At 41.3% G+C, this 26,223-nt stretch overlaps 1 protein-coding gene across 6 annotated transcripts in view; it reads left to right on the top strand.

Annotated features, from left to right (window-relative positions):
• The window catches only part of BMPER (BMP binding endothelial regulator), a 153,992-nt gene that overhangs the window by 95,235 nt on the left and 32,534 nt on the right, over nt 1-26,223 (top strand). For 4 of the 6 annotated variants that reach the window (XM_075083606.1, XM_075083607.1, XM_075083605.1 and 1 more), the window contains 2 exons: nt 1,659-1,988; nt 7,734-8,070. In XM_075083606.1, the coding sequence (XP_074939707.1) occupies nt 1,659-1,988; nt 7,734-8,070 (667 nt within the window). Of the gene's footprint in view, nt 1-1,658; nt 1,989-7,733; nt 8,071-22,298; nt 22,528-26,223 lie in introns of those variants that run through there. The other 2 variants (XM_075083609.1, XM_075083608.1) reach the window with 2 other exon arrangements.

Below are 26,223 nucleotides of genomic sequence, written 5' to 3'. Positions count from 1 at the left end.
ATGTTTGAATTTGTCTTTTTTTAGCTGCCTTTTCAGGTGAGCCATTGGTAGTTGGATAAATTTCTTTCAGCCAAGAAATTGTATTCCTTGTTACTCTCCCCTGCTTTGTTGGCTTTTAGGGTCTGTATTTTTTCTTGATTGATGCTGTTCACAGCTCTCTGATTACTGAGTCAAATTTTGTTATGGCACCAAGCCCTCCCCCTAAAGCAGGCATCATCTTTCAAAAGCAGCCTCAGCCCATGAGTATCCAGCTGGCAGCAGCAGTGTGCATTTCTCTGCCTTAAGACTCCTTCTTCCAGGAACAGCAGCAATGAGATGTGGTTAGGACCTATTGTTATACCAGAAGGCTACAATGCAAATAAATTTGTTGCTTTCTTTGATTGCAAGGCAATTCAGTCAATTGCTGGGTAACTGCAGGGTAACTCAGCATCATTGACATGAGTGTGGAAACGTTCTGCCTTTGAGCTACAGCTTCTCTGAGCAGTGTATGGCTGCAAACATCAATAAGAAATCTCCCTCCACTTGTAATGATGCAAATGATTGGTAGAGATACCATGCCCTTAGATAGTCATTGCATCATGTAAGTCACGTACTACTGATGTTTAGTTGGCAGCATAGTAACAATAACTACTACAAGTCAGTTGTGTATTAACAACATATGATAGCTTGTAACACTGAAAAAAGATGCTGGTTCTACAGATAATTTGGAAAAAAAACCAACCCATAATTATGCCTAGTTTATAAATGTACAATATTTATAAGTGTGTCTACATAAAATACAGCCAGAACCAGGTCCTGCTAAAGTGGTCTGATGGCTTTTAATTTCAGGGGATCACCTCTGCCTAACTGGGGACATTAAAATTAGCCTCAGAAATATACATGTGATGTTTTGAATTCTGCTTCTGTTAGTGGATTAGGCTTTGCTCCCACACACAGCTTAAAGGTGGGAACTCATCTCAGGGGAATTTAACTGTCTGAGAGGAATCTCTGTCATCTTAGGTACTTGTTTGTGCTCCCAGAGCTGGCAGTAGAGAAACAGGCTCCTCCAGAGAGTAATTCCCCATGTATTAAAAGACATGCCTAAAACTGGTGAAGATTAAAAACTTTCTAGTCGTGTCTGTTTCTCTGTGTCAGAGAGAGGCTGGCTGAATTGCTTAGACTAGACATTTCATGTTTGGAAAGCTGAAGATAGGTGGGAAGGCTCCCATCGCACATCTCCAGAGACATGTGGGCTCTGCAAGCCCAGAGCTCTGCCTGCTCTGATATCATGAGTGGGGCTTGTATTTTCTGGAAATGAAATAATTTGAAAAATTTCACAGGCATTGTAATAAGCGAAACTGTTCAGGTGGTATATTATGTTTATGGGACAAATGTATAGTTTGGAAGGTATGTCTTTGGTTCCTAGCTACGGATTAGCCTTCCCATGCTGCCCCAACAATCAGTTGGCTTTTGGTTCCTTCCTGCTTTGGGAAAGACTTCTACAAAAGCCATGAAGATTCTGTTTTTCAAAAATATGTATTCCTAGTGGGTATCAGACAAATCTGCCCTGTAGGGCAGATAGATTAGGTGGAAGTGGCATCTTCTAAGTTCTTATCAACTGCTTTTTTCAAACTTCGATTGATCCTGATATGGTGCTTTTGTTTCTCACTCACCTGCAGAGCCTGGAGTTTGCACTGTATTTGGAGACCCTCACTACAACACTTTTGACGGACGGACATTTAACTTTCAGGGAACATGTCAGTACGTTTTGACGAAAGACTGCTCCTCCTCTGCCTCGCCCTTTCAGGTGCTGGTAAAAAACGATGCCCGTCGGACCCGTTCTTTCTCCTGGACAAAGTCAGTGGACCTTGTGTTGGGCAGAAGCACTGTCAGCCTCCAGCAGCACCTCACAGTGAAGTGGAATGGGACCCGCATCTCACTACCTTGCAAGACACAGCAATTTCAGATCGATTTGGATGGTTATTTGCTGAAAGTGACAACCAAAGCAGGTAGGGCGAGTGTGTGTGTGTCTTCTCCCTGAAGAACTTCTCAAGTGCAACAGGAACAGCAGTCAGTAAAAAAGCATGATAGCTGTAATAAATGTAGTTGTAACTCTTTAGAGACAGGAGGAACCCAGAGTGCTCTCAAAACGCCTGCAGCCCACAAGCAGACAGAGATCCCAGTTATGAGTTTGAAGTCTTTGCAGAACATTTGCTAAGCTATGTGTCTTTCTGCAGCTGACAATTAACTGCCTGCATGGATGAAGGTGCCATGATTTTAACTTCTAGTAACTTAAGAGTGGCTTATGCAGGGTCATGATCTGATACTTATAGATACGAACAGAGAGGAAACCAATTCTTACAACATTCAGGTTTTTTTCCCAGTTGCAGCAACATATCTTACAGTCTATGTCAGCAATTATATAAAATCATAGTTACCAATGGCTGGAGTTACTTTAAGTTGTCAAATTATGGAAACATTTCACTGGGGCTACCCAGAAAAATGGAGCTCCTGGTTTGAAACCCAAGGCCTAATTTACTCTTCAGTGCCATCTTGTTGGGCCTTCTTTGTGCTCGAGTAAGAGTTTGTCTGTGAGGAACAGGAAGTTCACAGCACCAGAAGCAAAAGGAAATCAGAAACTCCGAGAATATGGTACCTTATTTGTAGAAACAGGGAAGGGAGACAGCAGACTGTCAGGTCTTCTGAGTCCTAGAAAATATGTTAATTATCAAAATGCTAAACCAGAGGACTTATATTTGTTTTGATAAACTGTTCTGAAACTATAGTATCCTTGCATAGAAAAATACTGAGGGGAAGTTGAAAACTTTCTCATTAGCATGTGTTAGGTACTACTGTAGTCCTGAGAGATTTTACTTAAACAGTGAAGTACTGTTTCAGTGAGAATACTGTTTACTGTTAATTTAATTAAATTCCATGTGAAAGCAGTGAAACCAATCTTTCTTACGGCGTGATATGGCCACAGGCATGACACATAGTTATACTCATTATCTAGCATCATTTTTTTCCAAGGAGACACTAGCACCCACTGTTGAGCTGAGAATTTAGACACCTGTTCATATAGCCCCTGGAAATGTAAGTCTGCATAATGTGGATCCCAGCTCTGGGCTCATTCCTCAAAGTGGCAATGCAGATTTTTGTGGCTGTCTGTAAAAGGCACACAAGTTGACCATTATTCACAAATCCTAATTAAAAGCATCTTGAGTGTTTCTCTTTGCAGCCAGCTGAACACTATGAATTCTGGCGATGTGGATTTCATTAGCCAACCACAGGCCAAGGAAAGGTTTTCAATCGGAGATGAATGACAGCTAATCCTACTGCTATTCCATTTGTCTCTGGTGCAAGCCTAACAAATGACTACACACATCCCTGTCCATGTGTTGGCAGAGGGAGTGCAAACATGACATATGACAACATACCAAACAATGTGTAATCACTGCAAATTATAGCCTAAATAATTCCTCCTCTTAACAGAGCAGGATCAGGTTTCTCTCACTGAATGCAACACGACGGGCTAAGTCCTCCTTTCCTCAGCACGTAAGGCCTGGAAAGCAGCAGAACAGCATGGCTCCATTTTGCTGGGAAAGGACGAGCAGCAGAGAGGCTGTAGAGAGGAGGAATGTGCTGAGTAGAACTGGTTTAAAGACCAACCTTTTGTTCTGCAGGAAATTCCAAGTGCCGGGGTAAAAAACTGGAAATTTTTTCTGTTTCAGAATGAAACATGGATTTTTTTTAAAAAATATACACTTTCCCAGTGTAGAGTGAAAAAGAGGGGGAGGGAGGAAGTAATGAAAAATAAGCAAAACCACTGCACTAGAAGCAAAATTCAAAGTAAAATTGGGCTGGGAAGTGCAGGGTCTGGTGCTTACAGCTCAGCCAGCATTCCCACGGCTTTTGGTTCTCCTTTTGCAGAACTGGGAGCTGAGCCCTGGATTAAACAGGGGACCCCAAAGCTTCAGGAAGTTTTGTGGTCCCTGGCTACAGGGCAATCTGCATGGCAGGGCTGTCCTGGAGTTGCATGCCCTGAGAGTCCAGGCTTCCAGGCAGCTCACCAGGCGAGCTGGCAGGAAACCAGTTTGGAGCCTTGCCTGTGCTGTGTTGGAAGTTCATTGAATCTGATATGTCTCCCTGAAGCATTTCAGTTCTGATGAATTGGCATTTTCCAGTGAAAACCTGTTTTGTTGCTAAATTCCTCACCAGCTGTAGTGCCGGATGCCATGCAGCAGCAATTCTGGCATCCTGCACTTGCAGGTACTTTGTCATGGGTGTGGTTGGGATGGTGTTGAGTCTAAAATTTGTGTGTTAAAAAGATGAGAGAGCAGAGGGTCACAAGGCTGGTGTTAATTATCTGTCCCTCTACTGCAGGAGCATTTTTTGTTGTTGTTTCTGTGCTGATCTTTTGAATGAAGCTGCTTTGCTGAGGTTTTCTGTGCCACTTTGGTACTAAATCTTTAGGGAAGAGTGGTCTGCCAGTTCTCAAGGTTGCCTTTACCATGAAAACATGCAGAACAATTGATGGGAATTCCCAGCATGGGGAACTCAGTGTGTGATGTGCATAAATCCAGAAGGATTTTTTTAAAATGCAGTAGAGCACATAGTGTCCCAAGTTAAGAAATCAAGTAACAAGTTGATTAAGCATCCTTCAATAAAAGGGGAAAATTGGAAAACCCTAAAAAGTAACTCAGAGAATATTCCTTTTCTGCACAGCCCCAGATGGGACAGATGCTGCATCCTTTGGCTTCACATCTCTTGGATTCTGATCCTTGTCCAAGTGAATGGGAAACTCATCCATTTTGGGGGGGAAGGAAAGGGGGATATAGGCACCACGAAACTCTTCCAAACAATTTCTGTCTGCCAAGGAGACCATTTCAAACATTGCTTCGTAGCATAATTCCATCTGTCACAGATCTTGTTGGTTTACAGAAACCAACTGCATTTTCTGCTTGTGAACAAACAAAAAGGCACACAGTGCACAGTGTGATCAGGCTGTGACAAAGTTATCATGCGTGTAGGAGTAAATACCCTTCCTCGTTACCCCAAAAGGGGATAAGCTCCCTTATGGACGGAACCCTTTAGGCTGTTCATCAAAGTTAGAAATTACTCTTCCATCTGAGCAATTACAGCAGAATATTGTGTAATTAAACAATACCCAGATAGAGGAAAGCACATCCTTTTGTGGTAGTTAAACTGTGAGTCTCTGGAATCAAATCCAGTAATCAAAGCAGGAATCTCTAGATTTAAAAATATGCATTTTTATATGCTGACATGAAAAGTCATAGTTTTATGTTATTCTTGTCTGCATACCTAAAGTTCACAGAGGAACATGTAACAAGTGGATTAACTTAACTCTCACAATGGACACACAAATATCCAGGATAATTTTAGAGTTAACCTTTCGTAATGAACGTGAGCGGTTTCACTGAAAGTCAGTAAGTCTTGGCTTGAGAGAAAAAGTTGTAAAAGGAAAATTAAGATAGAATTACTAGCCAGTCTTTTGTGACTCCGCTTAAAGTCAGCAGCTTCTGAGGGAGCTCGTTTGGGGAAGAAGTTGAACACCGCCTTAAAAACTGGAGTTATTTTCTGAAGAGAACTGTCTGAGAATTTGGATCTTGATGCCTGAAGCTCTGAGAAAGTTTATATGATTCTCAGTTCTGAAGAAATCTTAGTTTATAAGTAAGTGGCAAGGTTTTTCTAAATGCCAGCACGGCAGTATTAATCTGGTGTCTGCAAATCAAGCTGTGTTTTGTTTTGTTCAGTGTTGTCAGAAGCAAAGACAGCTGGAATTTGAATTTGTCCAGAAACGATAATGCATGAAGCAGCTTAAAAGGCAGTTTTCCCCCTTGCCACTGTGCTGGCCTTGTTAGCAATTGTAGTCTTGCACAGCTTCTCAGTTGGCTGGGTGTAAAGTGCCTTTGGAGGAGGACGCAGTGACCCTATCCATGCTGGGTTTATTAGATAATTAGAAACTGCTTCCAGGCACAGTCAGCTCAGGACATATTTGTGCTATCATTGCTAACCTATAGTGGTAAGAAAACATGATGCAATAGGTTGTAGTGACTGGTGGTGCAGAATTATCTGCACAACATTGCTGGATAAATCGTTCCCCAAACTCTTGGTGACATGGTGTAAACCACACAAGAGCCAGGACAGTATGTACTGATGGTAAAGCACCCCTTCTATAGCCATAATTGCCCTTCGACTCTCACCCTGTTTCTCTGTGGTGCGGGTAGGAATTGTCATGGGACGCAATGGGATGTGTTGCTAAAGGAAGGCTTCCAGCTTTGAACTGAGTCACTGGTATGTTAATTACTTACATGAGGATACGGCAGGATTTGGATCACATAGTGACAAGCACTGATTTACAAGAGGAAAGGGTGGTGCTAAGCCAGCCCACACAGCAAATGAAGGAAGCTAGAGTGAAGTCCTGGTCCTGCACCACAGAGTGATGCTCTTTGGTATTCTTGGCCAGGCAGGGAGAAGAGGATAAAATCTGGATTATCCTGTTTAAAAGCAGGTTCCTGTATTTATCTTTAACTAACCACTGCAGACAGGTACTTTATGGGAAGAAATTAAAGCCAGCAAAATTATTTGTGATCTTCAGATGCAGGGTAACTGCAGAGATGTGAAGCAGTAACATTCATCAGACATTGGGAAAAATTAAAAGGCCATTTTGGCGTGGAAGTTATGCAGCAGTGATTCTTGGTGTTGTTTTTACCCCATATGATACTAAAATTGCTTTCCCTTATAAGATACATACATACTCCTTAAAAGATAGAATTCATTTAATTTACAATCATCCAGGTAAAAACTGGAAGTTTAGTCTCCACTTGATCTCTTGGCCCTTTAGATTCTCACTGGAAACAGAAAGGCATTCAGAAGGTAGTTTATTCACTCTGTATTAGACACCCATGTTGTGACCCAGAGCTGCCTATTTCTCTCCATTAAAGAGGGGGCCCAGACAGCTGACTTAAACTAGGCACCTAGCTTTTAGATGGGTACAGACAGATAAAACAGATTTCACCCACAGAAAGCCATTTTGATTTTGATGTACTAGAAGTGCATAACTTTACTGTAAAACAGCTTTCTTATATCAGTTTTACCCATCTGACATATCTTTGTGGTCATCTTTTTAACTCTCTTTACCCACATAAAATAAGGTACTTGCATTGGAAGAGTTATATTCCTCCAAATGAGTGATCAGTGTCAGCTTTGCAGGCAAGAAAAGGATGTTTTGCATAAGGTGGTCACTGGTGGAGTCTCATGGGGCCTGGACACCTTTGCATGCCCATGACGTGTGTGATGGGTGGTGATGGCTGAAATTCTGGGGCCCCTGCAAAATCAGCTAGAAATTTGCCCTAGCAACTTCAATTTGCAGAATTTTGCAAGAGCCCTCTTTCATTGTTGAGAGTAGTTCTGCCTTGGCTCCAGATTTTTTAGGGTATTCATTATTCATTCATTCATCCATTCATTATCAAGGAGGAACAAAAATAAAGAGGCAAGCATGAGTGTATTGTAATTGACTGTGATTTAAGAAACGTTACACTTGCTGGAGGCACTTACCTACTGGGAGGTACATAGAAATCTAACAAAATTATCAGAAGGAAGCCAATAGCTTTGTTCAGGTTCCCATGAAGAATGTTGCACAAACATAAAGCACATTTGTTATCCTCAATTTCTCTTTCTTCTCTTTTTTTTTTTTTTTGTTTTTGTGTGGTTTTGTCTCATCTCTTTATTAGGCTTAGAAATCTCATGGGATGGAGACAGTTTTGTGGAAGTCATGGCTGCACCGCATCTGAAAGGCAAACTCTGTGGTCTGTGTGGCAATTACAATGGGCATAAGCGAGATGACCTGATTGGGGGGGACGGGAATTTTAAGTTTGATGTGGACGACTTTGCCGAATCCTGGCGCGTGGAGTCCAACGAGTTCTGCAGCCGCCCGCAGAGAAAACCTGTGCCCGAACTCTGTCATGGGACAGTCAGGGTGAAACTCCGAGCTCACCGGGAATGCCAGAAACTCAAAGCATGGGAGTTTCAGAGCTGTCATTCAACGGTGGATTATACCACATTTTACCGGTAAGTGTGGCTTGCTGTGGAGGGAGACAGTGAGTTACTGTATGAGGAGAACAACCACACAATTGGCCCCATTTCGGTAGCATTTGAGCACATGCTTTGAGCTGCTTTTGCTAAGAATTAATATACAGGCTTAGAGTTACATCATGGTGAGCTTTTCTGAGTCAGGAATCAGAAGAAGATGGTCCTGAGCTAATAAAGACACAAGCAGCCAACAGTGAGAAATGCAGGCAGGCTTGTGATCACCTAGAGAAAATGTACTTTTGGAGACTGAGGAGAGAGGGGGAAGAGACTTCAAAACATTTTGGTAAGCTCTTTCTGATTTCATAGTCAGCTGTAAAGCTGAAGCTGACTTTAACTGCTATTGCTTGTAGTCCAGAGAAGTGTGTCTTCCCAGAAGCATTTTGAAAATGTCTTTATTAAAGCAGGGATATTAAATATTACTGGTGCCTCTCAGATCGTGCAGTTTGTGGGTTGAGAGTTTGAAAGAAGAAAGTTAACAAAAAGTTCAGTGCATGCCCATCCTGCCCTGGGAGCAAAGGAAGACATATGAGGATCTAGAAGCCTTGACTGAGTGAATTATTTAAGATTTTTATCTTTAAAATACTTCCAGTCTAAACCACAAAGACATCATTCATTTTGGTTCTTTAATTGGCATGAGTTTATTTGCCCCTCACTCAGTAAATAAAATTGGCTTTTCTTTTGATTGCCTGACATAAAAGATAAAAGCAAGCCAAGTCACAGTTGTATGATGGCGCATGGAGCTGCCTGATCTCTGCGCTTTCCCGTCTTGGCACATCTGCTGAACTATTGGGCTTATTAGGAAGAGCTTTCTAAAATGACTCCATTTCCCTTATGAATTGCCTTCCCTCTTCTTTTATGAAACAGAAAGACTCTTATCTACCCCAGCAGAATACGTCTGGGACTGGGAAATGCTAGAAGACACAGAGCTTGGCGTGTAGTCTCTGTGCCTCTGCATTTAGTTTGCTATAGCGTATCCCTGTGCTAGGAGCCTGGCAAAGAGTGAACATTATGTTGTGTGCAGGTTATAATACTTTATCTCTTCCAATGGCTGGAGGCACAGCAGAAAGCAGTAGAGATACTAACACACACACAGGGTCTGTTGAATGCATTTCAGCAACATTCCCATCTCACTTCCATCGTCCTCTAAAGGTAAGTGATGACAATGCAAATGGAAAACAGGCACAGAGAGATTTGTTTCATTTTGCGGTGGATTTTTGTCCCTTTTTAAAGTAGCTTGTGATTAATTTAGTGCAATACACTTCCTGACACTACAGTGGAAAATGATTTATATTTTGGCTACAGCAGCCAGAAAAAAAATCTCTACAAGCTTGCACACAAGAATTACCATAAAGCATTTCTGTTTCTTTAAAATTATGTCTTTTATTTGTCCTGGAAAGACAATGGAATCAAGCAAGCATTGCATTTGATTATGTCCTTTTGCAGAGAAGTCTGTTTTTCCCTAAGGAAACTTTATGTTGAAATGACCATCATATTCTGTCAGAAGTAGCTGTTTGTTTGCTTCCATTTAGATGTTGCCAGCTGTTAGAATGCTCAGCTCCCAATAAAGGAATCCAAGTTAAAATAGAAATTAAAATTAAATAATGGTATTTTGTGGAATGCTACTTCTTGTTAGAAACAGATAAAGCTGTAGCAAGCAATTTATTCAATGATCATGGCCATTTTTCATACTAGGAAATTCCCGCAAGGAGATAAAGATTATGGAAGACACATTCGAGAAAGTTCTGGGAACATTTTTAACATAAATCTTTGTATATATAAATATGTGCACATGTGTGACTGTAAGTATAAATATGAGCATTTAAGAGATTTGCATTTTTCATTATTGTTTTTCAAAGAACCCAGTGCTAGTGATGTGCTTTTGCAGAAAAATTAAATTACCACTAAAAGAAATTTAAATTAACTTTTACGGCTTTCTACTGAGGTCTTTTAGAAAAATGTATTAGTCAATGTTTTCTATTTTCAGACTAGGTTTAACTAAAATTTTTGCAGTTCTGCTTTTCTGACTATGAACAAGCTCCTAGCAGTAAGAGAAGTGAAATGGTAGAAAGGCAGGGTTCTTTCATTTTTCTATTCACCTCCTCTTTGAATTGAATACGTTCTTTGTTTTTACCCTCCGACATTACGTATTTTGAAATTTTTCCATTTGAAATACTGCATTCTCAGGAGTTAACCTTTCTTGGTCATTCTTGCCTATATTATCAACATTGCCTCATTTTCATTATGCTGCGCTGGTAGTGACCTGCTCTTAATAAGAATTCTCAGAAACAGAAATAAACTTACCAGGAACATTATGAATTAGGGTGTGTTTTCTCCAAATACCAAAAAAGGCAGTGAACAATGCATTGCAAACATTTGTCTGACATTGTATTACTGAGGAGATTTATGTGAAGACGTCTCAAATTCATTTTAAGTCTCATTCTTTTTACAGCTGTAGTTTCTCCTTTTGTTAGCCATCCAAAAAACATATACAGCAAGATTGTCATGATAGTTGGGTGAAAAGGATATGGTTAATGTTTTAAAGTATAGGGATCTAGCTGCATGGTTGTGGGGTGAATAACAGCTAAATCCTGAGCTCGACATTGATAGATCTGTGACACCTTAGGAGAAATGGTTGTGCACCTTGCCCTTAACCCTTGTTTTGATGTTGTGTCTTTGGTGACTTGTGTTTCTCTGCAAAGCGCATGGTGGAAGAAAGCACAATATAAGTGTACAAGAAAGGATTTTGAAATAGTCCAGACTCCAAACAAACAATTTTAGCATCGAATTTTATACCACTTTTTAAATTCTTTGTTTTGTAACTAGACACTTTTTATGGGCTTTTAATTGTGGTTTGTTTTGTTTAGTTTTTGGGTTGATATTTTTTGTTTGTCTTTAATGTCTTGCTAGTTGTTCAGTACTCATGAGTAATACTCTAAAAATAACCCCTAGGGCTGAACTCTATGGAAGCAAATTCATTAAGCAGGGAAACAATTCTGAATTTGGAGGAGATTTTGGTAAAGTCTGGGTGAAGAAGAGATTAGCAGTAACAGTCATCACCATTGCCTCTTGTCTATTTTGATATTTTAATATGGCTAATCATCTTGGATTAGTCATTGCCAAAAAAAGAAGTTACCAAGGTTACTCAGTAGCAGGGTTTTAGATGGGACACTTTGACCTTGTATGCCATAAAGCTTGCACTCAGACTCCTGAAGCTGCTCTTGAGTACAAGCAGCACTAAAAATAGGTGATACCATCTGAATTTCTCATGCTGCCATTACCAGAAAAAGCTCTATCACACTATGAAGAAATATTATGGTACTATTTAAGCTCTTGGATGAGGATTTGGGGAGCTTAGTGGACTTGAGGAAGAAGAGGACTTCCTGTGCTCACCAACCCCTACCCCATGGCTGATCTCACTGTGTATCCTTGAGATGTGCTGGAGCGGGGGCCTGGGGGTGACTCCAACCCTGGTGAGGCCAGGGAGCAATGTGGCATGGAGGGCAGGTCCCCTGTGTGTCCCCATGCTGGCTTTGCTTGGCCATGGCTGACACCTCTTGGGACCCTCCTTGAAAGGCACAGGAGCAGGCAGGCCCGAACAGAGGCTGAGGACTGCAGTGAGAGAGGAACAGCAGCAACATACAGGGACAAGCTGGGCTGCAGGGACACTGTAAAGGAAGGCACAGGACTAATACTCCTAGTAACACCTGCCCTCATTAGCATCCGTGGCTTTCTAGTAGGCTTTTTTAAATAGTTTGGTATCACCAACAGATTTGGAATGTGACATCAACATTGTATCGGTATATCACCATCTCTAATACACCTACACAGCAGCTGAGTTCATAAATGACTAGATATTGCTCAAGACTCTCGCTACTGCCATACCTTTGGAAAAATATTCAATGTCTTGCTTTTGCCATGCAGTAGATTTCCCCATTTGAGATTGGAAAATTTGTGCTCCTAACTCCTGAGACATGTCTTTATATTGTTATTACTCTTCCTATTCTTATTATGTATTTTTTTATTGTTGTTATTATTATTATTATTATTACGTTTTTAACAGACTACAGCATACCAAATAATTAGTTACTTTTTTTTTTTGCTTTTGTAATTGCCCTGAGAGGTATGATTTTCTCTCACTTGAATTTAATCATGTTCAGTATTTTACAGTGAGCAGTAATTAACATAGTAATAGCCTCATTTGTTTGAATCTGTTAATCAAATACATTCAGGAATTGCAAATCTACTTTATTGCAATTCTTGTCTTAAATGTTCCTTGTGACTGTGCTGACATTACTCCATCTTAGCTCTTGGTTAATCAGTTAATAAGTTTCTATTTCAGTTAACCAATTAACTTCATGCAGTTAACTGCTGCAGTCTTGCAGTTTTTCTAAAAATTTCCACTTAACTAGAGAAAATATTATTGTTTAGAGTTAGAGCATAAATTCCAATGTTGTGTAGTCCATTAGCTCCCTTTTATTAAGTTTGACAGATATGCTATGAATGGATGCAGAGAGCATGTGAGCTGTAGCATTGCTAAGTTAATTACGAGCTCTATTTAAAAGATGGGGACCAAGGATTTGTGGCTTTGAAGCAGAAGGTTTGAAGGCTTTTTTCCCTGTTAACAATGATGTCCTACAGCTGTAAAATTCATGTGGTTATGCCCCTATGTTCACTCAGCAGGGTGGTGCAAAAGAAATGTAGGCTGAAGAATTACTTCAGAAAAGCCTGTTTCAGCTGTTAAAGGGGTAGGTGGAACGGGGATCTCTGGAGCCCTCTGTTTGCTGCCAAGGGTGCATATTGCAAAATTCTCCCCCTGAGTTTTTCTGGTCCGGGCTGTACATGTGGGCACAGCAGTTGTCTGTGCTGCTCCAGGGCTCATCTGTGGTATAACTGAAGGGTGGCTCTAGCTCTGACTGTGTACCAGAGTGACTCCTGTCCCAGCTCCTGCACCAGCCTCTACATCTGCCTTTCCACTCACCCCAGAGCAAGCCTGGCCTGTGCCCCCCTTCAAGGTAAGCCAGTGGTGTTGGCATGAGAAAAAAGATTGATGGCATGAAGCCGTGGCTGGTCCCCTCACAGACCTGGCACAGCGCAGAGGCCGTTGCTCCTGCTCACCCTCACACTAAGGTAGGGATGTTCCTGTGCCTGTGAGACTGCCTGCCTGAAGCTGGCCCTGGCTCTGGGTACTAGCAGCAGTGTAACCACAACAGAGAGGAGCTCAGGATGAAACAATTTACTCAGCTTCTTGGGCAAATTGTCACTAAGCAGCTGTATAACCCAGGGAGCTTCTGGTTAGAAAGGAATTTAGAAATATTTGAAATAATAATTGTATTTTTTAAGCAAATCTGCACAAGGACTTGAGTTTCCTGTGAGCTAGATGCTCCACTTCCCAGTCTGCTCTGTTCAGCATCTTTGAGTCTTCCATCCATTTGAAGTTACCACTAGAGCTTTGGTTGCTTGCATTGTAAAGTGCTTATTAATTCAGGCTTTCTGTACAGAAATACTCTGCTTTATATCATTCTACTTATACAAGGTGATCCTTTGCAGATCTGCATTGGAGAAATGCGCAATGGACTAAGCCTAAATGTGCTGGCCGGTGTTCCCAACCCTTACAAGAGCACTGGTGCTTGGGAATGCATTCTCCACACATATCTGGCCAGGCTGCCTGCTGCCTTTACTTTAGGCTCCTATATGCATTGACATTATTCCCCAAACCACTTCTAAATGTCAGCCTCTGCATCTTGTGTAAGGCTGTGATGAACCTCTGATATACAGGTAAAAGGCACCATGACTTACACTGCTGGTGGGTGACAGTGCTAACGAATGGGAGAAAATGGACTTTGTAGTCTCCGATGTACTTCGGGATTTCTAGCAGCAAGCATCAAACCTCACTACCTATATGCTGATGGTAAGAAGTACTGCAAAATTGCTTCATGTACATAAGTCTATAGATCACCTCTGTTTTAAGCCTCATCTGTGAAGTATTTTTCATCTGATGTAGCCAAGAGTGAGTGTAAACTGCCAGAAAAATACTGTTTAGACTTAAGAATTAGAAGTTTGGATTTGAACAAATAGGTTGAGTGGTCAGAAAAGATAAAACTGAAGCCAAGCTGAGCTCAATTATCTGCAGATCATGATTCCTCTTCATCTTTCCCCACAACCCTGCCCCTGGTGGGTATTTTTCACGTAACCAAGCCCCATCCACTTGTGTCTGTTTAGAAAAGTACCTCAGGAATTTGGAGCTAGAAAACATTCTCTTTGTATCAGTGGTTATTACAGCTGTAAAACACTGAAGCAGTGCCAGAGGATTCACAGATGTCTCCTTTCCTGTTGAGGTATTGGGAATGGGGGGGGATGAGGGTGGAGAGGGCTCCAAAATCTGACAAGACTGTGGTGTTGGACAGACACCATTCACCTGGGACCATCCATGGCTTGCTTCCAGCTGAGAAGCGCATGCTTCCCCGATGACCCACTTTGTGCTTCCCTATATGGAAAGTTAATGATTTTTTTAAAAAAAATGAAAGATTTTTTTATAGGAAAACCAGATGAAGCAGCACACTACTTTGTGATTAAAACCCAGGGAAGTTTCCTTTCATTCAAAGGATGGCATGTCTGGAATGTGTTTTGTTTTACTTGCCTAATTACATGATCACAACCCTACCTGATGCTGTCCTTTTCACTGAATGAGATATTATTTCCTACAAGTTGCAAGTGCAATACAAGGATTCTTTTCTCTCTTTTCCAGGAAAGAATTCAATTTGTGATTATCATGTATACGGGTATATAGAGACTTATTACAAAAACCTGCTTCTGCCTGGTAAAACTTCATTTCTTTCTGGTTTATTACCTGGCTCAATGAAATTCAAGTCAGGTGTTTCATAACCAAATACTGTCTTCCTCATTGCCCAGTGTCTGACAGATGTGAGATTCTGCATGTGAAAATGTAAGGTCAGTTTGAGGCAAAAATGATCCTGAAGGATGGTAGGGAATATGGGGAATGTAGGAGGGACAGAGACATCGAACAGAAAAGCAGGGTACCATAAATGCCCTTCTTATTTGTCAATATGGACTGTATTTTCAGAACCTGTGGTTCCTGGATTAACGTTAACAAAGGTTTGATAGGGTGGTTTTGCTTGTTTTTCTACAGTGCCTTGGAGTCATGGGTTTAAATCCTGATTCATTGAAGTCAATGGGAATTTTGCTATATTTATGCAACAGGTTTTAATCATTGTGACTGTTCCTGTCCCATGCAGGTTTAATTTTACACTAATCTCTTGCATCAGTTAGTAATCCTTGGTTGGCCTTCCCACCATTTGCTGTACCACAATTTAAGAAAGCTTCATCTGGTTCAGAGAGAACAGGTCCATTTTTTGCTGGCGTAGACAAGGTGAAACGCGTTCAGATTGGGGCTCCCAGATCCTGTCTACTTGTCACTTTTTTCCTAGGGGAAATCTAAGGGGTGGCTTTCTAAGGCAGAAGACATAATTTGCCTGGCCACAGGCAACTGAGAGATCTTTTCTGTGTTTCACTAACTTGAGTTCACTCATGGTTCTTTCTTTTTGGCTGTAAGAATTTTGTAGATAAAGCATACGATGCTAGGTCTGCTGTCCCTCACATTTTTCAAAGCTTATCTGATAGGCTTTTAAACACGCCCAGGTGTAACTTCTTTAATACAGAGCTCCCCATCTCAAATATCCTTATTAAAGTTGCAATCTTAAAATCCCAGTATTTCACAGTAAGCGTGAGTGTGCCGTAGAACTATCATGGCAAAATACAAGCACATCCCTGTTACACACTAATAAATATTTTCACATTCTGGAAAATACCCCTGATGTTTCAGTAATATAATACAATGCATGATTTTTAAAAACAAGAGGAGAGCAGGTGTGGAGAGAAACTGGTAGAAAAGCAGTGTGTTATCCTCCCTTGTGGAAATGTTTTAAAAGATGCCACCTGCCATTTGGTGCAACTTGATCCATTGCCAAAGCAAAAATACTTGCTACACTCCAGTATTCTTTTTAGCTGCAAAAATAAATCCCTTTTTTTTTGAAAGATGCTATTCAGAATAGTTGTCAGCACCATCAGAGGCAACCACCCTATATCTCTGTCAGGTACTGCAGGATTTTAACTACAGCTGCTACAAAATCCAAGACCTCTGTTCGATCTCATTTTAAATAATCTCTAAGACACATTCACAGCAGGGCTTTCTTTGCTAGTTTGTTTTAATTTAATTTTAGCCTTTTATGTTTTAACCTTTATTGCAGTATTGATTTTAAATAAAATCCAGAGATGCTTAGCTGATGGTAATATGTCTATTTCTGTGAATAAATAATTCAAGAAACCAACCCATTGGATCTCATATTCTGCCTTGGGCAGAGGCTAATAAGTGTTGCAAGGAAGAGGAAACCCACCCATACTGTAGCTGGCCAACTGTGCCATGTCATGTATGGGGGAGAAATCCCTTTCAGGCCCCTGAGATGATCAGTTTACATCTCATAGCATGAAATTTTAATTACCTTTCCTTTAACATGCATAACTGCAAAGCTACTATATTTCAGCTCCTATTTTAAGCCACCTGCAGTATATCCTGCCTAATTAGACACACAGCAAAGATGAACGAGGGTGTTTATAAGCAGGCAAATGAGACGAATTTGTGGGAAACGTTTTAAAAATAAGCTTAACCTAATCCTCCTGTTATTCTTATGAGTTCATTTATGCTTCTGGCAGGATAACCAGACAAAGCAGGACGTGAGCTGTGACCAGCACAAAAAACTTTTCTGTAGAAAGTTTGCCTTAGGAAGGTTTTGACAGCTCCGAGGAGCTTATCGAGCTTGCTCTCGCTGTCGTTCAGAGAGCTGACTTGCCACATGCGAGGAGCCCATTCTGGAGAATTTATATGGGTTAGATTTAGCTGAAAGCTTTCTTGTGGGTGTTTTTAATAGCTGAAGGTTTTTCCTTCAGTTTTGCTGTTGTTTCCAAAATCTCACAAGGCATCCAAAAAACCTGGGGTGTTCCCAGTTTTCAAGATCTCCAGGGACCTTTGTAGTATGTCAGCTTTTTAGTAGCTGTCTATGAAATAAAGTTGCAATCTGGGGTGAAGGCAAATCCTCTTCTGTCTGTCCATGTAAGGGCTCACTATATCGACAGGCCTGTGAAGGTCCCATACTCCACACCTGCTCTCTCAAGTGTGCAAAGTGCTAGTGTATAAAGCAATTAATTTCTGTTAATTACTCAAGCCTCATTTTCCCTTCAGTCTTCACAGCACATGAAGGAATCAGCACCTCACATTACTGGTGATTTATGCAGCCTTGCAAACAAGTGCAGATAAGCCATTTTGGGAGGACCCTACTGCTGCTCTTCAACCTGCAAAATGTTCACTCCCTGGGCAGTGGAGCCCCAAGACCAAGAGCAGATTGAGCACCAGGCGCCAGCAGGATGATGGGAGGCAGGCGCAGCCCTCGTTTATCTGTGAGGACATGGATGGTCACAGCTGTATGTGGCAGGGCCAGTGCTGATGATGGCTTGGGGCATGACAGCAAAAGCTCATGACCTGCCCGTGGCAAATCTTGGCACCTGAGGATTATTGTACCCTAGGACATTGCAACACCAGAGCAAAGAGCAGACTTGTGGGAAGTAAGGCAAGAATGGGTAGAGGTACTTGTGTTTATACAAGAATATGTATTTATCCATCTCAAATATTTACCATCACAATAACTAATCTTGGGTAAGGTATGCGGCACAGGCTGGATGCAGGGGTATGTGTGTCAGATTCACCTACCCTTTAAACTGTTGAGACACCACTTATAAACGTGTGTGGCTGTGCTCTTGTAATTAACTCTGCCTCTGGTGGACTCATCAGAGCAGGTATAGACTTATGCTAACATGCTGAGGCCTCAAGACTGGAGATTGCCAGTGCCATCCTGGTGCAAGGGTAGAACTAAAATGCCACTGGATCCAAAATACACGATGAACAGTCCCTTCCTTACCTAAAGGGAGCAATAGGGTTATATTTTCATGCAAATGGAGGGCTATGCATATGTGAAAGCAGGTGCTGTGATTTCACCTCTTCATCATGATATGCAGAGGATGAGAGCATTTAAGTGTCTCCCTGACTCTCCCACTTCAGCCAGTTGAGATTAAAATTGGTGGGGAATGTGCTGGGAATACTGAAGGGAGTTGGAGCCATATGTTTTCTTGCAATCCTGGGTACTCCTACAACTAACATTCTGTTTATATAATATTCCTGAAACATAAAAGCTAAAATAAATCCAGCATGTGAAAATTAATAACAAATCATTTCTCTTATGATCAGTCCAGAGGAAGCTGTCGTAAGTGTTAAGGTATTCAGACAGCTGATTTTTGTACATCAGCTCTCAAGTGAGGTATGTAGTTTACAGAGAGTGAGTGCTTAAGGTTATGTAGTCTATGAGTACATGAAGTAAGAGACTGTTGAGGATGGTGGATACCATGGCAGCAAGGAAAAAGTTTACAAAGTTCATTTCCTAAGTGCTCCTTCTTAGCACTTTACATTTTCAAATTGCAGTGTAAACATTTAATTCTCACTGCACCCTGGTTTAAAGTTGTTGAAATGAAGAAAGAGTTCTTTGCTGTGCAGGAAGCCAAGAGCAGATTTGAGATTAAAATGTGAAAGTGCCTGGTTCCTGGCCTCAAGCTCAAGTTCTTCTGACGGGATTTAAGAGGTTTCACATGCACAAGAAGTGTATTGTCTTACTTTTGTCAAAGCACAAATTCTTCTCAAACTTTCAGAAGAAAGCATTGCTAGTCTTTTTAAGAAGGTACTAAATCTTCTCTGCTCTTGTAAGGCCCAGTTAAATGACAACCTCATTAATACTCCATGCAGCAATGTGACTTTGGCAAGTAAGAACCTTAAAACAAGTCAAAACCTAGTAATGGATTGAGGCATGGGCTATAAAAGATTTACTTTTGGAGCAGGAGGAGTCAATATGCAAGAAAAAACCCATACTCTGTTTTCAGATATGAAGGATTTGGCTGAGATTTGAAATTCTATTTTTGTCGTTCTGCTCATCTGTCTGTCTATGTGGTTCTTCTCTGTTGTAGTGATTTCTTCATGAAAAAAAGTTCCATACTCTCTGGAGGGATATTTTTCATCATGGCAAAGTGATGACATAGATCATAGATGTCCTTGAAGGGTGACATAAACTTTCAGTGGTTTCAAGATTTGCTGTGGGTACAGAAAACTGTTTCAAAAAAGGCTTATAGACTGCATGGCATGAGAAATATACTTCTTGGCCTTGTTTCCAAGGGCAAAGATGATTTGCTGACAAAATAGAGAAGGATCACCAAGATATCACTTAGAGAGGCTGGAGGTTGTTCTGTAATGGGAGAATAACTATACAGATCCCATAAACCAGTGTCTTTTTATCTGCCACTGAGGTTGTTAACATGCCCTCAGGTTCTATATATTAAATAGGCTGTGTTTTGTCAGCATCTGAAATATGTAGTTGCCACTATTTGCATCACAATTCCTCACTTTACAGAAGGCCCAGATCTTCACTGCAACCAGTAGCAGCAAATGTCTGATTTCAAAAATACTCATGAGCACAAAATGGTAATAGAGTACACAGACATTTCAACCCGTTATTAAGGGTTATTTGGCTCATCTTCACCTTTAACTCACCTGTACTGATCTCCAGATAGTTTGTATTTTGATCTCTAGACAGTTGTTTCAAACTGGTGTCCATCCATCCCCTGTAGGTGAAGAACGCAGTCAGCGGGCATCTGTGAAACGTGTACTCTGCACAGCCAGGCGAGATCACACAAAACATGGTGGCAGAAAGACAATGAGGGAACGAACTTCTCCGGCAGGGTTTTCTCTCATGAACCTGTGCTTTCTCCCAAGACGTCTAGACTGCTGCCTGACTTGACATAATCTATTCCATAGCCGTAGCCTGTGTTACAGGATAGCCAGGCGATGTCCCTGGCCAGGATTCCCATCTGGTTTCTGAGGCGAGGAATTCACACTGCATGGTTCTCTTTATCAGCTGCATGCAAACTGTGCGCTGTCTCATAGCCCCCAGAATTTCCTTCACCTGTCTCTTTTGTTTCTTTTTGTCTCTCAGTGCTGTTCATATTTCTTTCCAAATGATAAAGTACTTGGCCAGGAACACTTTTTACTTATGGAATACCACAGGGATTTTTGTCAACGTTCCCCATCTATGGAAGTTACAGTCTTATACAGGCAGAGGTAATTTAACTGTGGCACTAGAAATAACGTCTCTTGCGACATGAAAAGACACTGTTTATTACCTTCACTGTTCTTGCAGCAGATGCAGGCACTGGGTTCAAAGTCATGCCAAGGTTAAAGACCCTGTGTACATGCTCAGAGAATTGTTGGTGGAGTATGTTTTAGTTCCATAACCGTGATAGGCCTGATCGACAGTGGTTTATGCAGAATGTTTAAAAGCTTTTCCATATGACTAGGAAGTCAGGAGTTGACAAATTTCCTCAGTGTTCATAATTAAAACCCAGAAGAAGATATTAAACAGTTACTGGCTTCTATGTTGTGGTCAATATTAAGATTTATTGACTTGAGAACCAATATTGACTGAGGGGAAACTAAGTTTGATTTTTCCCCTAAGGCCTACCAAATCTGGATGTTGACTGAAAACAGAAGGTTGCGTGGTATAGACATCCAATAGCTACCTCTTCCAAGGATAGGAACTTGTTTCTTTGACTTTTAGAATGACTCCAAAGTTTATGTTTGTTACAATGCTGTACAGAAATTAACATTACAGTGTTGCTTTAAAGAACCTTTTGACTGTGGATATGCCCCTTTGACATACAATTGATGGGGTCATGTAGGGTACATGAAAATGCTGGATTGGTAGCCTAAGGGAGGGAGCATTGTGTGTTGAGTGGGTACAATATGAACAGCAGCAACAGGAGCTTCTTGCTGTGCCCTACTGTTATGTTTCCATCTCGGGCTGTGACAGCACAGCTTGATGACGTCCACAGTTGGTATCATCCCTGTATCTATCCAGTCCTTGAGTGTCTCAGAATTACTGCAAGCAATCTGGTGACTTTTGTGACATGGACTGCTCCTTTCTGGAAAGTAAGAAAATGCAGCTGAATTAATTCCAGGTCACCACTACTCTTGCTTTTGTGTTAGAAGTTTTATCATTCAAAAACATCAGGTGCCTGAAAGAAGAGAGTTTGAGCCAGGAAAGTCAGAGATCAGAGCCTGATCTCATAACATGACTCTCACTCCTACCTATACAGCATATGTATTTTTGCCTACTTCTGACTGTTGCCTGAATTACATACATTGCTAAAGATCTGAACACTGCTATTTTTTTAACAGTCTCTATGAAATTAATCTCTTGCAGATGCTGGCTTGAGGCTGGCAGCATCCTTCATTTTCAAGCTTAAGGTACTAATAAAATTCTTAAGTCTGCTTTCCATTCAGATGTGAGAACGCCTTCTAGTTTGACATGAACCAACTCTTTGATTCATCTTTGTCAGTGGCGAGAGTGGGGCTAGTTCAGCTCTCAGGGCTCCAGACAGAATTGTGTTTCATGAAGTAGCCCAATAACCCACTCAACAGGGTTATTGTTGAAGTAGTAGAGTAGTTTACCCAGGAGTTTTTGACACCTCCCTTCCTTGGCAGCTTGGAGCCTGTCGAATTACACAGTCAGACTAAATTCAGGCTTCTTGGTGGCTCAGCAAAAGGACTGTGTTGTGAGCCGAGTGTGGAACAACCAAGAGAGGATTACTAGGCTTATGTGCAATAGGAACAGAAACAATTTATGTAATATTGAGTGTCAACTGCAAGAGAACCAGCTTTATCTTAAGATTAATCGTATTTCTGAAAGCTGGCAAAGAGACACGTGACTTAGTTTTCAAGGACTGTATTGGTTTTGTCCTCCTCTCTTGTAGTCTTAAGTGTCCACTGCCTGCTTTGAATGGGAATGTTCTTCAAGCACAGTGACTCCTTACTTGTCCTTTTGGCTCAGGAAAATGCACTATGTCCTGGTAGCTAGTGTTTCCAGAAAACAGTAATAACTTCTTAAAGAGTCTACCAGAAGCCAGTTCCCTTAACATTAATAGTATTCCCTTATATATCTTGTAAACATGAATGCAGTTGTTCTGTGCAGTAATCCAAATGGAAGTGTGAAATAATACCTTTTTTTTTTTTTTGTTGACCCTTTGTTTTCCCTTTTTTGCAGTACAGGTGTGACAGTGATGGAGGAATATGTTTACAGGTCTGTGGGGCTGCTGGAAAAAAAGATCCCTCCCAGGGCTGTTCACAAAGTGAATCATTAGCCTGACTGTAACAATAAATACCACCACAGAGAACATGCAAGGATGTATCCAAAGGTCACATTCACCCAGAAGGTTTCTCTGCTGAAAGAAGCTTGCAGCTGTGTTAAGATTAAAGAGCATCAGAGAACCATAATGTGTGCGATTTTTTCACTGAGTAAAATATGAGCTGTTTGTCTAACAGCCCCAGTTGAGGGATGCTAGTGTCAGACTGCCTTGGGGCTGTCATATATATTTCCAGTGAGTGTTTAGCGTTCAGGAATAATCTCCTCTTTGATGCATTTATCTGACACATCCTAAGCTCCTGTGATGCCCAGGAGGAGACCTTCCTCCCATTACTCTGAAAACTTTGATAGTCACTCAGAAAAGGGAAGCATTTAGGTCAAAGTCGTCTACCAAAAAAGGAAGTACCCTGAACAAATCACTTGACTTCTTACTTGAATGTGCTTAACATGCAGTGGGCCAGGCTGGATATGATAAGCATTTTATGTGCAGCAACAGGCAACTGCTTGGGCGAATAGTCACTGCTGGGCTTCAGTGAAAGCCCTTGTGTGAGTTTTTATGCATGCATGTAAGGACACGGTCATGTAGTTCAGTGTGTAGCAACACCTCTATGGGTAATCTTGTTATCTTTCTTCTCCTTTCATTGATAATATTTTAAATTCAGGAGTAGTGTCATGAGTTTAATACTGATTTAACTGGAGAAGCAAGAGTTTTGCCTTAAGTGGCGTAGGGTGTGCTGTAGCCCATGGTTGCATGATGTCTCTCTTGGTCTCTTTCTAGCAGATAGCATGGGTTTTCTCCCCCCCTACTGATAGCAGACCTGGCTTTCTGAGCTCAGGCAGGGTGCCTCATGCTTTCAGGACCGCATGCTGGTGTTCTCAGCAGTGGCAGTCCCCAGTAGATGCTGTGGAAAAATGCTGTGGTGGCAGAGATGGACCTGGAGTCTTGCTGTACTGAATGTTCCTCGGGAAGCAATTGTGGTTACCGTTGCATCTGTGGACATTAAACAAATTAATCTTCTGACATTTGTGTTGCAGAAAGCACTAGAGAAAAGCCATGAGAAATATTATTTTAATTGCCCTTTGTCGTTTCCTATCCACAAGTCATTTAATTCTTTATCAGAGGACTCCACACTGGAGGTGCACATGTGGTGGGCATGAGGGAGAGAAGATCTGCTGGTGTCTCCTCCTGGGTTTCCATTGTGAGTTGATTTTTTCTGAACACACTCAGTAACTTGTTTTTGCTCTGTATTTATTTTAGAGAAACTTCAAGTGATCACCTTGTGAGAAGTGGACCCTACTGGGGTCTACACAACAGATTACAGACAAATATTTTGACAGCCCAGCAAGAACTCTTTAGCAGGCAGTTACCAAATTATTTATTTCCAACCAGCAGGATTAGAAGTGACCTTCAGACTGACAGCTCTCTCAGCAGTGTAGTCATGCTGGTTGCTTGGATCATCTCTGAACCTTCTTTCTGTCTCTGAGTACACATGGTTCTTATGTTGGATTGATCTGGAGAGTCGTGTAAATGATTGTGGGTTGTTATAAGAGATAGGTTTCTATGTATGATAGCCTTCAAATATGGAAAGCTGCCATGAAACACAACACGAAGAGAGAGGAAAACACCTGGGGCAGAACTGGCATCATGTTTCTATTTTACTTCCGAAAAAACTAAATCTATATTCAAATTGCACAAGACAAAATACCTCAAATCTTTTGTCTTAGCTTGTGCAGAGCTCCTAGAAGACCTTAGTCAAGGCAGAGCACGCAGGTTTTGGCAGAAAAACCAGAGGGTTTTGGTGGGTTTTTTTTGTTTGTTTGTTTTTCTTGTTTAATACAAAGGTGATCCAATCCTAATGAGGGAGAGCAGTACCCATTTTAATGTAATATTTCTCTGTGTTATTACGACACTAAATAGAAAACCTGCAAGCAGAGTGGTGATATACTCAGCTGTAGCCCAGTTAGACACAGGAGAAGACCAGAGTCCCATTGTAAGGAAGTAATCCCTTTTCTTCAGGTGTCCAAGGACTTTCATTTTGAATCTCCAAAGTTTTTTACTAAGTATACAGTTCTTTTGACACCTTCAGAAGGTGGCTGGTGTTTTGGAACTGGATGAATGAAAGGCGTGAGGCTTGGTCCCAGCTCTGCTCTCTGTCACATGGATCAGTCAAAGTCAAAATATGTAAGTATGCAAGATAAAGCCTCCAAATTCAGAGAGAACCTTCTAAATGGTTGTCAGGAACTACTGTAGAGTCTGTCCAACTCTACTGACCTTATGGTGCAGGTGGGTTGTCAGCTGTGCAGAACATGGAGACTTCCATGCCCATCAGTGCAGAGTTTTGCAGATCCATACATTGTACCAAAGGCTGAAAACATGCTCTTGAACCACCCAGGCAAAAAGTACTTTAAAATTTATTTTGCATCTCTTTTATACATTGACCATTCTTCTCTGTCTCTCTCTGGTACTCTAGCTCTATTGATGCAAGTTTGCAAAAGAAAACCATAACAAAATCTCTCTTTAGAAAAAGATTTTGAAGCAGTGACCTTTTTCTGAACTTAACGTCATGGTTTCCGTTGGCTGTCGTGCTTGGAGCGGTTTGAAATTTCCTGGCAGCTTATCCATTGGCTCAGCACTGGAGTTTTCACTTTGTCTTTGTTGCCCAGTTAGTGGGCAGAGAGCAGAAATGTGCTTGTGGAGGGGCTTGCTCTTCCGGGTTTAGGTCTCCAATGAACCCAACAGCTTTGCTAAGGTCCATGTTCTCTGTTGAGCTTATGGCAGCATTGCTGGAGAGTATGTTTTATGGAAGACAAGCTGGAGAGGCAGGCTGTAGAGGTTAGATTTGGCACCTTTGTCAATTTAATGACTGGAACGGTGAGGTTAGCGCCACATTTCAGAGTCCCTATGAGTTCTGGGGAGAGAGTCCAGTGCTGAGGGCAGCAGCTGGGTGCTTGATCTGCAACTCACAAGTGAAAGGTATTTGCCACTTAGCAAATCTCTGGTGTCTGCATTTTCTGACTGGCATGTGGTGTGATTCCTGTGATGGTTGGAAACAGCAATAAAAGTGGATTTAGAATGAAGAGGTTCAGTTCTGCCGTGTGGTCTTTTAGAGTGCCATGGGTTTTCCTATGTTGGTTTCTGGGAAAAGGGCTGCTCCAGGGGCCAGAGGTGTTTGCTTCATGTCATAGGAATTTGCACTCCAACCAGAATATGAAGCAGTTGGAAGTTCCCTGGAGATAAGACTGTGAGTGTGACTGACAATGCAAATGGGGTATCTAAATGGAGAAATATATTTTGACTGTTGCTGTGTAAATGGATGGCTTTAGAGGGACTGTCCCTTTGCGGTGCAGTACATGCAAAGAGTTAGGACCATATATGCTGGTTCTTACTGGCTCCAGGGGATGCTCTCAGTACAAGCCTGTGGCATGGCAATTTCTATAGCTCTCCTCCACTTTACATCAGCTCAGGGTCAGACCTTAATAGCACAGTTTTCATCTGTCTCACTGCAGGTGAGATGATTTGCTTGAGACCACCTGAGGAAATTGTACGTGCAGGTTCATATATATTCAGGATTAATATAGAAGTGTGTTTTAAGCCTACCCTAGAGTGCGTGCAACAATGAATCATAAGGCCTGCAACCTCTGCTGCGTAAAACAATCGAGCTATTTTGTTTAGTAATACAATAATATTAACAATAATTGTAAATAATTGTAACAGTAAAGAAACGTTGCTCCTAGCAAAGTTCTTCTTTTCAGCCTTTAACCTGACATTTCCCTATTTGTTTCATGAATGTAAAAACATCTCTGGGTCACTTTATTGCACAGAAAA

Source organism: Phalacrocorax aristotelis, chromosome 2 (assembly GCF_949628215.1).
Source record: "Phalacrocorax aristotelis chromosome 2, bGulAri2.1, whole genome shotgun sequence".
Lineage (NCBI taxonomy): Eukaryota > Metazoa > Chordata > Aves > Suliformes > Phalacrocoracidae > Phalacrocorax > Phalacrocorax aristotelis.
Note: the sequence above shows the minus strand (reverse complement) of the source record. Positions and strands in the feature narration are given on the sequence as shown.